The sequence below is a fragment of the Paramisgurnus dabryanus genome, chromosome 21 (genome assembly GCF_030506205.2).
Source record: "Paramisgurnus dabryanus chromosome 21, PD_genome_1.1, whole genome shotgun sequence".
Lineage (NCBI taxonomy): Eukaryota > Metazoa > Chordata > Actinopteri > Cypriniformes > Cobitidae > Paramisgurnus > Paramisgurnus dabryanus.
In genome coordinates, this window is record NC_133357.1 from 26,586,488 (window position 1) to 26,600,271 (window position 13,784).

The 13,784-nt window shown below is 38.8% G+C and overlaps 1 protein-coding gene across 1 annotated transcript in view; it reads left to right on the forward strand.

Moving 5' to 3' along the window:
- The window catches only part of l1camb (L1 cell adhesion molecule, paralog b), a 356,560-nt gene that overhangs the window by 163,653 nt on the left and 179,123 nt on the right, over nt 1-13,784 (forward strand). Inside the window, exons 30-38 of the mRNA XM_073812991.1 lie at nt 472-583; nt 732-892; nt 1,233-1,392; nt 3,507-3,634; nt 5,439-5,540; nt 5,937-6,137; nt 12,552-12,663; nt 12,812-12,972; nt 13,395-13,554. Coding sequence (XP_073669092.1) covers nt 472-583; nt 732-892; nt 1,233-1,392; nt 3,507-3,634; nt 5,439-5,540; nt 5,937-6,137; nt 12,552-12,663; nt 12,812-12,972; nt 13,395-13,554 — 1,297 coding nt within the window. The remainder of the gene's footprint in view (nt 1-471; nt 584-731; nt 893-1,232; nt 1,393-3,506; nt 3,635-5,438; nt 5,541-5,936; nt 6,138-12,551; nt 12,664-12,811; nt 12,973-13,394; nt 13,555-13,784) is intronic.

A 13,784-nucleotide genomic window follows, 5' to 3' on the forward strand; every position in this document is an offset into this window, starting at 1 on the left:
GAAGCATCTTCAGATGTATTTGCTATTTATTATGTGTTTATTACCAAATAAGTATTTCTATGATTTTTAAAGGTTTACAGTAAGATGGTAAAATGACATTCCGTTGAATCAAATGTTGATTTTCCATGCTGTATCAGAACATACAATATTTAATCTACATCTAAAAACTATTGGAACAGAATGAGTTAATGCTTCCACTACTCACAGCATGTTTTAGAAATAAATACCTTATATATTTTACTAAAAATGTAACAGCTGCATGTAACAGACATCACTGCAAAAGACTGTTTAAAACTATAAAATAAGAATATTTCATCCACACATCATTGAATGATCTTTATTTACATGCCTGTCTGCCCGTCCTTGTACTATTGTAATTAAACTGATTGTCTCCAGTCAAGGGCCTCCACATGCACCGCTGACAGTTATAAATGTATTAAAGATTTTTTTTCTTCACTTTTTCTCTGTCAGAGCTTCCTCCTCAGATCCTGACAGCTGATGGATTAGTGTACAGGAATACAACTGGATCAACCATCGTACTTGAATGCAGAACGTTTGGTTCCCCGAGACCCAAGGTGGACTGGTAAGCACAAACATATAAATATAAGCAATTATGTTTTTGAAACATATGAATGAATATATAGTACAATAATTGTGTTTAATTTTGAAAGGGTTAATGGGAAGAGACAAACCATAGTAGCAGTGATGTATTTGTTGAATGATGTTTGCAGGAAGATGTTCGACTCTAGTCCAGCTTTGTCCAATGCTAAAATGTCTCAAATGGCCAATGGAAATCTTCAGATCAGTAATGTGAGTCAGGAGGACAGTGGCAATTACACATGTTCAGTGAGAGACAGTAACATGGCCATCAGCGCCATACTCGAAGTCTTCAGTAAGTATTTATATTATTGTTTAACACCACAACAAAATTGTTCCTTTTACTTTGTGAAATTGCTATTGTCAGGCACACTGACTGATAGAAATATACTTTTAATTTTGAGGATAACAATTAGTAAATAGTGATGGGTTTCATAAAGATGTGGTGCACTTGACATTCCGGTCAGTTTCTCACAAGGGAATGTTTCAGACAGAAATACTCTGCAAGCTCACGTTCAGCTCAGACTGCTTTCTTTGAATTGAATTCAATGAATTCTTCTACACAACTCCATGTTTGCTGTCACACAGACGTACACATGATGGAAGTAAACTGAATCCTGTTTTAATTTCTCCAGAAAGAACAAAAATTGTGACACCTCCCCAACACCTGCGGGTCGTTCGTGGAAATGATGCTGTTTTACAATGCAAATATAGCGTGGACCACCAGTTAAAACATCTCACCATTCAGTGGAAGAAGGACGGACATAAGATTGCGGCATCTGTTAATGACGAAAAGTAAATAAATACAACAACAGTTTCATCTAGTGATGACAGATATAATGACAAAATTCTCTTCTGGAAGCTCCAGCTCATCACAGCAATAACCTAAAATGACAAAACATTATTGGGTAACACTTTATTTTACGACCCGCAAAGTACCGCTTAATTAAACCGAATTTACAGCGTACCTATTTGTAACAACAGGGTACCTCTACAGTACATACTTGTAGGTATAAGGGAATAATATTTTAAGTTTGTGGTAATAAGGGGGTAAGAATATGAAGAATTATAAATTATTTATACTCTAAGTATTTTATAACAACAGGGTACCTATTGTAGTATGTATGACTTAGTCAAGTCTATGGGGAAATTGTTTTATTTTTTTATTTTTTTTTATTGTGAATTTTTCATATTGACCCACGAATGTTGTATACAGTCAATGTCTACAAGCCACATCGGCAAATAAATATAACAGCACATCACTTTTATTTTAGTAGCCTATATTACTTGCTTTTAATAAAAAAAGTCCAGCTGATTTAATGTGGTTATCTTTTTTTTAAGGTAAGTACAATAAAAATAGCAACTAATTCCCTTTTTACCAGGAAACTCCTACATTTGCGGACATATTTGAAGTGGTGCTTTGCAATTTATTTACTGTAAACACAAGTATTTTAGCCAAATATAATTTATGCAATGGCAAACCAGAATGAAACAACAGCAGATATCAGCTCCCGCTAAAGCAAAAGACGACTACATGCGTAGGCTACTGCGCAGGTGTAGAACGCGCGGCCGTCTGCAGGAGGTTTGCTGGAATGCGATCCTGAGGTGAAATTTCTTTAAGAGGTTTTAAAAACGTTCTACACTGTGGAGTACGGCTGCGAGTGATGTCAGCAGGATCCGCATGCTGGATAAGGTGACTGGTTTTGTTAATGCATGACTCACGCATTTCAAACAATGTTTTTTCAAGAAAGTTTCCAGCTAACGGTAGCAGGTTAGCTAGCACATAAGTTAGCCTAAAGTTATTAACGTAACTGGCTCCGAAATCTGTCAAGGCACAGTGAAGAAACATTTACTGAAGGCTTTCATTTATGTTTTTTATATGTAATGCAGAACAGCATTTGTGAGACGACATCAACTCATCATCCAAGTGGATAAGAATACCTTTTTAATTTAAATAAAAGTTATGTGATAATAAACATTAAGTGTTGGCTTAATTATAGTGTTTAATAGATGTTTTGAAATAAGTTGTTTTAAAATTAAAATAACAATATTCTGTATGTTTATGGTATTTACCCTATAACATTTATAACAAGAGGTGAACAAAGCACCACTTTAGTTTACAGCCCGCAAATATGAGAGTTACCTGGTACATACACAGAACAATCGGGGAATAAGCCCCACTTTAATTTACAGCCCGCAAATATAAGAGTTACTTGGTACATACACAGAACAAGCGGGGAATAAGCCCCACTTTAATTTACAGCTCGCAAATATAAGAGTTACTTGGTACTACACAGAACAAGCGGGGAATAAGCCCCACTTTAATTTACAGCCCACAAATATAAGAGTTACTTGGTACATACACAGAACAAGCGGGTAATAAGCCCCGCTTTTATTTACAGCCCGCAAATATAAGAGTTACCTCGTAACTCATGTATACATATACAGATCAAAGAGGTACAAGTTGCTATTATTTTTATTGTGTGTTATATTTTATTTGCCGACGTGGCTTGTAGACATCAACTGTAGGCTATACAAAACACTTCATCAGGTAAGTAGCAAATATGAAGAAAAAAAACATATTACACATAGACCATATTACCCATAGACGCAAGTCATACATACCACGTAATATTACAATAGTTACCCTGTAGTTATGAAATCCTTAGAGAATAATTTTACATATATTCTTACCCCCTTATTACCCCAAACTTAAAATATTGTTCCCTTATAACTACAAGTACGTACTGTAGAGGTACTCTGTTGTTACAAATAGGTACGCTGTAAATTCGGTTTAATTACGCGGTACTTTGCGGGTCGTAAAATAAAGTGTTACCCATTATTGTTGCCAGTTGCTGAGCTGTGCCATGGGGTTTAAAGTGTTTTTTTGTTTTGTCACGTGACTGCAGGTACACTGAATATCCAAATGGCTCTCTGAAGGTGACAGATGTACAGATTCAGGATTCAGGAGAATACGGTTGTGAGATCAGTACTGAACTAGATTCAGATGATGCCAGCGGCTCCATCACAGTGCAGGGTAAATCTTTCAACAGATCATCAGTTATATTCACACAGCTCTACAGCAGTGGTTTTCAAACCCTGGGTAGCGACCCTCTGGTGGGTCGCGGAAATTAAAAACTGGGTCGCCAGAAAGATTAAAAAAAACTGTTACTAAAATAATTTATTCAATTTTATTATAAAAATTATAATAATTACAACACACTTGAATAAAAGCACAGTAAAAAATATCTTTTAAATACACAAAATAAAAAAATACTCCACTACTGTGTCACATGACCCATGTGCGTGCGCAGCTTACTGTATTAAATTGGGCACGACGGGACACAGCCATTTTTTAAATGATGCAAGGGGAAATAAAATATTATGTTTTATAAACAAGGTTTGGGAGGAGCTGATCAGTCACTGAACACGGCTGGCTCTCGATCTTTAATCAATGAACACGGCTGGCTCTCATTCACTAATCAATGAACACGGCTGACTCTCGATCATTAAGCAATGAACAGAGCTGGTTATCAATCACTAATCAATACAACAAACTTAGTACCAGCTCTATAAATAATCAAGACTCCTAACCCTCATTCACCGGAATTATCGCAAACCCACCTCCACCCCTTCGCCTCACTACGTACATTTAGCTCAACACCGGGGATAACCCGGGTCAAGGCACGCCCCAGGCCCGGGGCTCCTTCCCTGGTCAAGGGACGAACGTTCCGAACTCGGGGGGTATTTCCCGAGCTCGGAACCTTCGCCCCGGGACAGCACGTCACTCACGCATATTAGCAGTCCCACTTTATTGTCAGTGAGGCGAACTCGTGAACTCCTTAATAAAAATAAAAATGTTTTTGGTCTGATTTAAAAATACATATATTTTAAATGTATTTGATTGGTTTGTTGATAGTGAGCGCGGAAATGTTTAGTTGTTTGCTAAGCATAGCGCCACCGTTAAGACACGGTTGAGTGTTGCAGTGAGACTGACACATTATGGTTCTGCTGTTATCTTTGAACTATTTTCGCTGCTGAAACAACAAAAACAGTCAACATTGTGTCTAAAATGTAAGTGACTAACTATTAATTACTTGTTTAGTGAACTGTCATATGAAATCTGTAAATTTTCAACCGTGATGTGATGCTGCTTAACTGTATCATGTTATTAAAACCTTCACATTTTTACCGCAGTATGTTTAACCCACTTTGTTAACACACTGTTAGCTCACTTTGTGTTTGCTTCGCTTATTTGTTTAACTTAGCGTTATTACATTATGCACTTTCGGTTGCCATTGAGACTAAAGGATGCAGAATCATTATCGTGTTTTGGTGATTGTTTTCGCTGTTTTAATCTAACATTACTTGTCCCTGATAAGCGGACAAGTGTTGATGTAGAGAGCCCTGCGACGTGTTTTTAGACTGCTTCAGTATATGCTAGGTCCAATCTTTACGACTCCTCCGTTGTGTTTCGTTTGTCAGTTCTTCTTCGTTTTTTGTCCATTATCATAATTAATGATATTATGAATTGCAGTGAGGTTGATCTCATTTGTGCCCCCTGAAAAAATGAAATGCCGGTCCGTGAATTTGTGTCTGGCGTCGAGTCTGCGCATTAGGTAAGTTATACATACATACAGATGCGCGCGTGCACGTTTCACTGGGCTCACTCCACTCTGACGGCTTTCGGCCCCGCCCTGCTTCATTCCACTAAGGGGGGGGGGGGTTTGAGTGTGGGTCGCATAATTTTTATTTTTTAAATTAGGGTCGCTCCTAAAAAAGTTTGAAAACCACTGCTCTACAGTATTATCTACTCAATCTTTGCACTTGACCATCCTTAGATAAACCAGGCGCTCCTCTTTCTGTGGAGATATCTGAAAAGAGGGAGCGAAGCGTTACTCTGACCTGGACAGCTGGCGATGAAAACAACAGCCCTGTTTTTGGTAATTCTAATGAAAACCATTATCTGAACTGTGTTCAGACTACTAAACTTTTGGGATCCTTACTCTGTTTGCATGAACAGCATAGAAATGAAGGACAAGCAATATCAGCTCTTTACTCAATGATTATTTTACCAACTTTAGAACACAAAAGTTCTAAAAAAGCATGTTTTTTTCAGAGTTGTTCTTGATTCTAATTGGCTGGAAGGTATAGAATCAATTTGTTTAATGCACAGTAGCTGATAAAAATAACTGTAATTTTTACTCATTCTGCACATCGTGCAGTTAAAATCCTTTAATGCACGGCAGGTCGTTGATTATCCCTTACATTATATTAAGGTATAGAGCAAATATTTTAGGCATGCCTGTCTCTAAGCTTTCTTCTCTGTTGTCCATCAGAATATATTATAGAGATGAAGGAGGAGCAGTGTACAGATGCAAGCATATGGAGGGAATATGAGAGAGTTCATCAAGACATAAAACAGATTGAGATTCATCTGCAGCCATTCTGCAAGTATCATTTCCGGGTCAGAGCTGTGAATGAGATCGGAAATAGTGAACCCAGTTCTGAATCTGAATCCTACATCACCCCAGCTGCCAGTAAGATCATCTGAACATACTCTTAGTTTGGCTATGCCCTCTGTTTATGGATATGGTACACAATATACCAATCTATGGTATATTTTTAGCTATGTAAATATATTGTAACTAACGATCAGTTAAGCATTAAGCAATGTTTATCAATGACTTACTAATTAAATTTATTATAGAAGAAGAATTTTTATTTATATAGCGCCTTTCCATGGCTCAAAATCGCTTCACATAGAATTACAATACATTAACACATTCACAATACAGAACACATAAGGCTACATACACAATACAAACACATTAGGACAACCGCAACCACATTTTCCAAAGTAAATATTGAAAAGATAAGTTTTTAGTTGGGTCTTGAAAGTAGGCAAAGTTGATATATTAAGAAAGGGGTAGTGAATTCCATAATTTCCATAGAGCATTTACACTAAATGACCTACCAACTACAGTGAACTACCGAAAAAGAGGAATAGACAAAAGACCAAGCTCAGATGATCTGAGGGACCGGGCAGGAGAACCATTTAATGCCTTAAATGTGAGAAGCAATATCTTATAGTGAATGCGTGACCCAACAGGTAGCCAGTGAAGATCATGCAGTAGACGAGTAATTTAAGCAGAATGCCTGGTGGAGGTGAGAACTCTTGCTGCAGAACTTTGAACATACTGTAATCAAGAAACAGTGCATTGCAATAGTCCAGACATGATGTGATCAGTGCATGGATTAGTTTTCAGCATCACATAGAGTGAGAGAAGGTTGAAGATGTGCAATATTGCGAAGATGAAAAAAAGAGTTTTTAATGACAGAAGAAATATTAGAGGCAAAAGATAGAGAGGAGTCAAATAAGACACCAAGATTACGGACAGATGAAGAAGGCTTAACACGAATTCTATCAATTTCAAAGGACATGTCCAACCTTTTGACAAAGGTAGTAGAGCCAATCAACAATATTTCAGTTTTATTGTTATTTAGTTTAGGAAATTCAAAGACACCAGTGCTTTATATCCCTGATATATGCAGTGAGTGAGTCAGGCAGGGATAGCCTATCAGAGATGGTGGAAAGGTTGTCACTAGGGATGCACCGATACCACTTTTTTGAAATATGAGTACGAGTACTTGCATTTCAGTACTTGCCGATACCGATACTGAGTACTTAATAAAAAAACATGATTTAAATTCACAGGTTACAGCTTTATTCATATAATTTAACAAAAAAAAACAAGGGACTAGTTTTCCAGTTTGTTGTAAACTCTGCCTCTTTGGACAACACAAGAGGCATTAACCCCTTACACGCCGCTCAAACATAGACATTTCTCAGACCGTGGTATCGATTCCAGGTATCGGGGGACTTTTAACGAGTACTTTTGAAAATGTGGTATCGAGGCCGATACCAGTATCGGTATCGGTGCATCCCTAGTTGTCACGAGTAATGTGAGGAAGCAAATGCAAGTTAAACTGTTTATTGTAAACACAGAGTTATTTGAAATGATGGTAGCTGGGCTGGTGACACAGGATACTGAGGCGATAAGCGTGATGAAGCCGGTTAGTTCAGTCGGTGATAATATCCACATAATAATCCACAGAAACACGAACACGAGAGCAAACATGACACATTAATTTTTTTCCTCTCTGGCCAACTTTAAGGGGGCGGCGCCCCAGTGCCCCCTAGTGACCAGCCACTACTGGTGAAATGTCTCCTTTATGACAGTGTTGCTTCTCTACAACAATAAGTACAGTACACTCATTTAAGCTACACAATAGTATAACATTATAATTTTATTAGAAATTCTGGAAATTTAAAGCTTGGCTTTATCAACATGGACTGTTGCCAATACTTATGTGTCTGCTGACTGTGTATAAGGTCCCGATGACATGCATTGCAGGATTGGAGAGGAAGATCAATAAGTTCCTCTGAAGGTGGTTGGGAATTCCTCCAAGTTTAACTGCTGTAGGCCTCTACATAAGATCAGGGCAGCTCCAACCACCGCTGTCTTCCATAGTCGAGGAATTAAAAGTTGCAAAGTGCAGAGTTGTAATGACATACAGACACTCACAGGATGGACAAATCAGACATGCAAGTGGGCAGCTGATTTGTCTGTTGCACAAGCTGGGAGCATTTTGAAGCTGCGCAATTGGAGCACCATGCACACAGAGACAAGGTCTTGGAGCCCATTTCCAACAGTGGAGGAAGGCAGGAACCAGTGAGAGAAGAGCCATGATTCAAGAGGTGGTACGGAACCTGGAAAAGGAAGGACAAAGATCAAGGGCAGTGGCCCTAGCTTCCCATGGAGCCTGGACCAGATGGGATCTTCCCAAGAGGAAGATTACCTGGGCGGACCTATGGAGACTAGAACCGTTCTGCAAATCCTTCCTGCTGAGATCAGTCTATGACACACTCCCAACCCCAACAAACTTGCATAAGTGGGGTATGAGAGAGGACCCATTGTGCAAACTTTGTGGGGAGAGGGGCACCATAGCACACATCCTGTCCTTGGAGCAGGAGAGAGAAAAAAAATGCCAGTTTTTAAGGAAGGGGGAGAGCCACCAACCAAAGCAACAACAAGAACCAATCTGCTACGAAAGGCCTAATCATGGAAAATGAAGGTCGACCTGGGACGAAGGCTGTAGTTCCCCCACTTTGTCCAGACAACCCTGAGGCCGATATGGTACTGTGGTCTGAGGAGGGGAAAAAGATCATCCTTATAGAACTTAAAGTCCCATGGAAAGAGGGTTACAAACAGGCCGTTGAAAGGAAGACCCTTAAATACCAAGGCCTGCTGCACGATTGTAGGGGAAAGGATGGCAGGCTTGGCTGTTCCCGGTTGAGGTTGGCTGTAGAGGATTCCATGCTCATTCAGTATTGAGAATGCTTACAGCCATTGGAATGATAGGGAAGGAGAGGAAGGCAGCAGCTTGCAGGATGGGGGAGGCTGCGGAAAAAGCCTCTTGCTGGTTATGTAGCAGAAGGGAGGAATTGAGCTTGAAGTCGGGAGCGGAAGATGGGCAGTGACTTGGTCACCACTGCCGACCCACCATTGGGGTTACCGTCTAACGACATCAACCTCCTCCTGGCCAAGGCTACATTTACTTAAAGAGACAAAAAGTAGGATTTTCCACCATCTAGTGGTAAAATTGTATTTTGCATTCAAACGAATAGTGCTCTCTAGTGCCTCGCTTTCCAAATGCGTGTTGCAACTACGGTAGCCCTTATGTACTCTCTGATCACCTTGTCCGTTTCAGCTGGTTCACGTGTTCAGAACGAAAACTCGTTGCGGTATGCTAGTGCTTTTGTCCCTCTCTGCTATTATAAATTTTCAATATGGCGAAACGACATGGAAGCCTTCTTGGACTTATCTGTTCAATGTAAATAAAGAGAAGAAATTCTAAGCTAACAAAGAAAAGTCAGATCATTGGCAGAGGTAATTTGACACCAATGAGGACATATTTATAAATAAAGACATTGATTTTGACTAATAAAATACTTTAAATCCTACTTATTGTCCTTTTAAGGTGAATAAAACTAAGAAGCATCTTCGGATGTATTTGCTATTAATTATGTGTTTGTTTGCAAATAATAAGTATTTCTACTATTTTTAAAGATGTTGCAGTAAGACAGTAAATTGACATTCAGTTGAATATGGAGCTAGAAGAGTCTCAATAAAGATAAATGCACACACTACATTCACATATGCACACACAGGATTCATAAATACACACGCAGAATACACAAATGCACACAAAATTCACAAATGCACACACAAAATTTAAGAAGCACAGAAGATTCACAAATGCACACAAAATTCAGAAATGCACACAAAATTTATAAATACACAACCAATTCAGAAATGCAAACAACATTTACAAATGCACTCAAGATTCACAAATGCACAGGACAAGATTCAGAAATGTATTTCTGATGCACACACAAATATATCTTGATTTACAAACTGTTTTTGGTCTGTGAACTTTACTGCATTTGTGTGTGAATTTTGATACTCCCCTGACTTGGCTCGACACACAAATGCCTTTTTTTAAACAGGGAATGATCTGCAACCAATTAGATATCTCCCTTGTTTTAGCCAATCACAAGAACGCACCCCACGTGGGGGATTGTTTACTTATAAGCCAATCACATGACCTTTAAGCTGGTTTGCCAACCGCCAATAAAACCGATAAAGAAGTAGTTTACACAGCGTGATATGCACGTGGTGCGGGCACGAGCTAACGTTAGCGCGGTGAAGTTCTGCCTGTCAGTTTGTTGGTTGAGAATAATTGCAGATTATTCACATTGATATTGTAATCACGATTATCTGTATTTGGTGTCCAAACATACGTCCGAAACGCACAAAAATGAGCACAAATGGATAGTTGTAATTGAGGCTTTTGGCGATTATAACAAGGAGATAACTAGCTAAACACTTTAAGTTCTACATACCGCTCCCCTGTGGTTGCCAGAAGCCATGTTGAGGTCTCAACCAACCAACTGACAGACAGAACTCCACCGCGCTAACGTTAGCTCGCACCCGCACCACGTGCATATCACGCTGTGTAAACTTCTTCTTCTTCGGTTTTATTGGCGGTTGGCAAACCAGCTTAAAGGTCATGTGATTGGCTTATAAGTAAACAATCCCCCACGTGGGGTGCGTTCTTGTGATTGGCTAAAACAAGGGAGATATCTAATTGGTTGCAGATCATTCCCTGTTTAAAAAAGGCATTTGTGTGTCGAGCTAAGTCAGGGGAGTCTCAAAATTCACCCACAAATGCAGTAAAGTTCAAAGACCAAAAACAGTTTGTAAATCAAGATATATTTGTGTGTGTGCATCAGAAATACATTTCTGAATCTTGTCCTGTGCATTTGTGAATCTTGAGTGCATTTGTAAATGTTGTTTGCATTTCTGAATTGGTTGTGTATTTATGAATTTTGTGTGCATTTCTGTATTTTGTGTGCATTTGTGAATCTTCTGTGCTTCTTAAATTTTGTGTGTGCATTTGTGAATTTTGTGTGCATTTGTGTATCCTGCGTGTGTATTTATGAATCCTGTGTGTGCATATGTGAATGTAGTGTGTGCATTTATCTTTACTGAGACTCTTCTAGCTCCATAGTTGAATTGCATTATCAACAATGGTTTGTTTATATTTGACAATCAAATGTTGATTTTCCACTACTGTTTCTGTCAGAACATACAATATTAAATCCACATCTAAAAACTATTGGAACAGGATGCCACAGAGTAAATACTTTCTCTTCTCACAGCATGTTTTATTTTTAAAATAATATTTTTATTTTTACAGCATATATTTTAGTAAAAACTCTGTTACATGTAAAAGATTGTTTAAAACTATAAAATAGTAATATATCATCCAGACGTCATTGTCACGTCTTTCCGTCCCTGTACTCAGGGCCGGCGTCAAGGGGGGGCATTCGCGGGCAGTGCCCCCCCAAACAGGTTGTTCTGCCCCCCTACAAAGTTTTTTTATTAATTTAATATATATCAAGAATAATTAAAATAAATTAAACATTGAATGTTTCATGACTTTTAATGTTATCAAATGAGGAAAAAATAGTTGATATATGTTTTCTTTTATTAAAATAGACCAGTTTCTCTGATTGGTTGTATTGCCGGGTCTCATGCGTCATTAGGCTTTAGCATATTTGTGACTTGATACTAGCAACGTGTTTTTTCGCGGCATTTTATGGATTGTGTAAAATATGGATATTAGAACATTTTGAACGAACCAGCACCGCCTGCTTCATATGACTTAATGAAAACACAGACTGGCTCAAACTCAGAGATTAGAGGTCGAGGTTGAATTTACAAATCTAGAGGACACTGTTTTAAGGAAATGTAATGTTCGTACACGACGTCTTCAGCTATTTTAAAGGTAAGTTAGCGTTGTTTTAAATTACATAAGCTTAAATGTGAAGTGTGGCTATAGACCGTTAACAGCATTACGATGTGATTATGGTAAAGCGGCTTTTTTAAAGCTAGGACGCGCTGTGCGCTGCACTATGAAACCCATTCATTTCAATAGCTTGCGCCGCGCGAGGGCGGTTTGATGTTGCGTCGAGCAAAGCGCGAGCGCAGCGGAGCTCAGCTTGCGCTCACGCCGTGGTCGAAGTTCAATAGTTTTGCGCATAGTTTGTGGTCTTTACACTTTATACAGGAAATGAGCTGACAGTCTGTACCAGTTGTATGAGTGTATGCTTGCACTGTATTTGTTGTTTTAATGTCTTGTTTTTGCAAGTTATTGTTGCTATTGTGTGCCCCCCGTTGAAAGCCAGGTGCCCCCCTGTTAGTTATGGTCTGGCGCCGGCTCTGCCTGTACTATTGTAATTAAATTGATTGTCTCCAGTCTACTTCCTCCACAAGCACCGCTGACAGTTATATATGTATTTGTTCTTCTCATTTGTCTGTCAGAGCTTCCTCCTCAGATCCTGACAACTGATGGATTAGTGTACAGGAAAACAACTGGATCAACCGTCGTACTTAAATGCAGAACGTTTGGTTCCCCGAGACCCAAGGTGGACTGGTAAGCACACACATATGAATATAAGCAATGATGTTTTTGAAACATATGAATGAACATAAAGTACAATGATTGTGTTCAATTATGGAAGGGTTAATGGGAAGAGACAAACCATAGTAGCAGTGATGTATTTGTTGAATGATGTTTGCAGGAAGATTTTCGACTCTAGTCCAGCTGTGTCCAATGCTAAAATGTCTCAAATGGCCAATGGAAATCTTCAGGTCAGTAATGTGAGTCAGGAGGAGAGTGGCATTTACACATGTTCAGTGAGAGACAGTAACGTGACCATCAGCGCCATACTTGAAGTCTACAGTAAGTATTTAGATTATTGTTTAACACCACAACAAAATTTGTCCTTTTTACTTTGTGAAATTGCTATTGTCATGCACATTGTGTCTGTTGTTCAGAGAAAATCTATCTGACGGCACTAAACCCACAGACATCATACAGCCGTAGGAAATCAGATCACTAATATCTGACTGTTAGAAATCTACTTACAGTTTTGAGGATAACAGTAAATATTGATGGGTTTCATAAAGACGTGGTGCACTTGACATTCCGGTCAGTTTCTCATAAGGGAATGTTTCAGACAGAAATCCTCTGCAAGCTCACGTTCAGCTCAGACTGCTTTCTTTGAATTGAAATTAATGAATTCTTCTACACAACTCCATGTTTGCTGTCACACAGACGTACACATGATGGAAGTAAACTGAATCCTGTTTTAATTTCTCCAGACAGAACAAAAATCGTGGCTCCTCCCCAACACCTGCGGGTCATTCGTGGAAATGATGCTGTTTTACAATGCAAATTTAGCGTGGACCACCGGTTTAAACATCCCACCCTTCAGTGGAAGAAGGACGGACATAAGATTGCGGCATCTGCTAATGAAGACAAGTAAATATATACAACAACAGTTTCATCTAGTGATGGACCGATATAATAACAAAAATAGCCATTTTAGATGACATATATCATTGGATAACTATCAGTATGTGGATCAGTATTAGATCAGCCACTCTCTAGTCGACTTTTTTTTTTTTTTTCAAAAAACTGTGACTATTTCTCTTCTGTAATCTCCAGCTCATCACAGCAATAACCTGAAATGACAAAACATTATTTTTGCC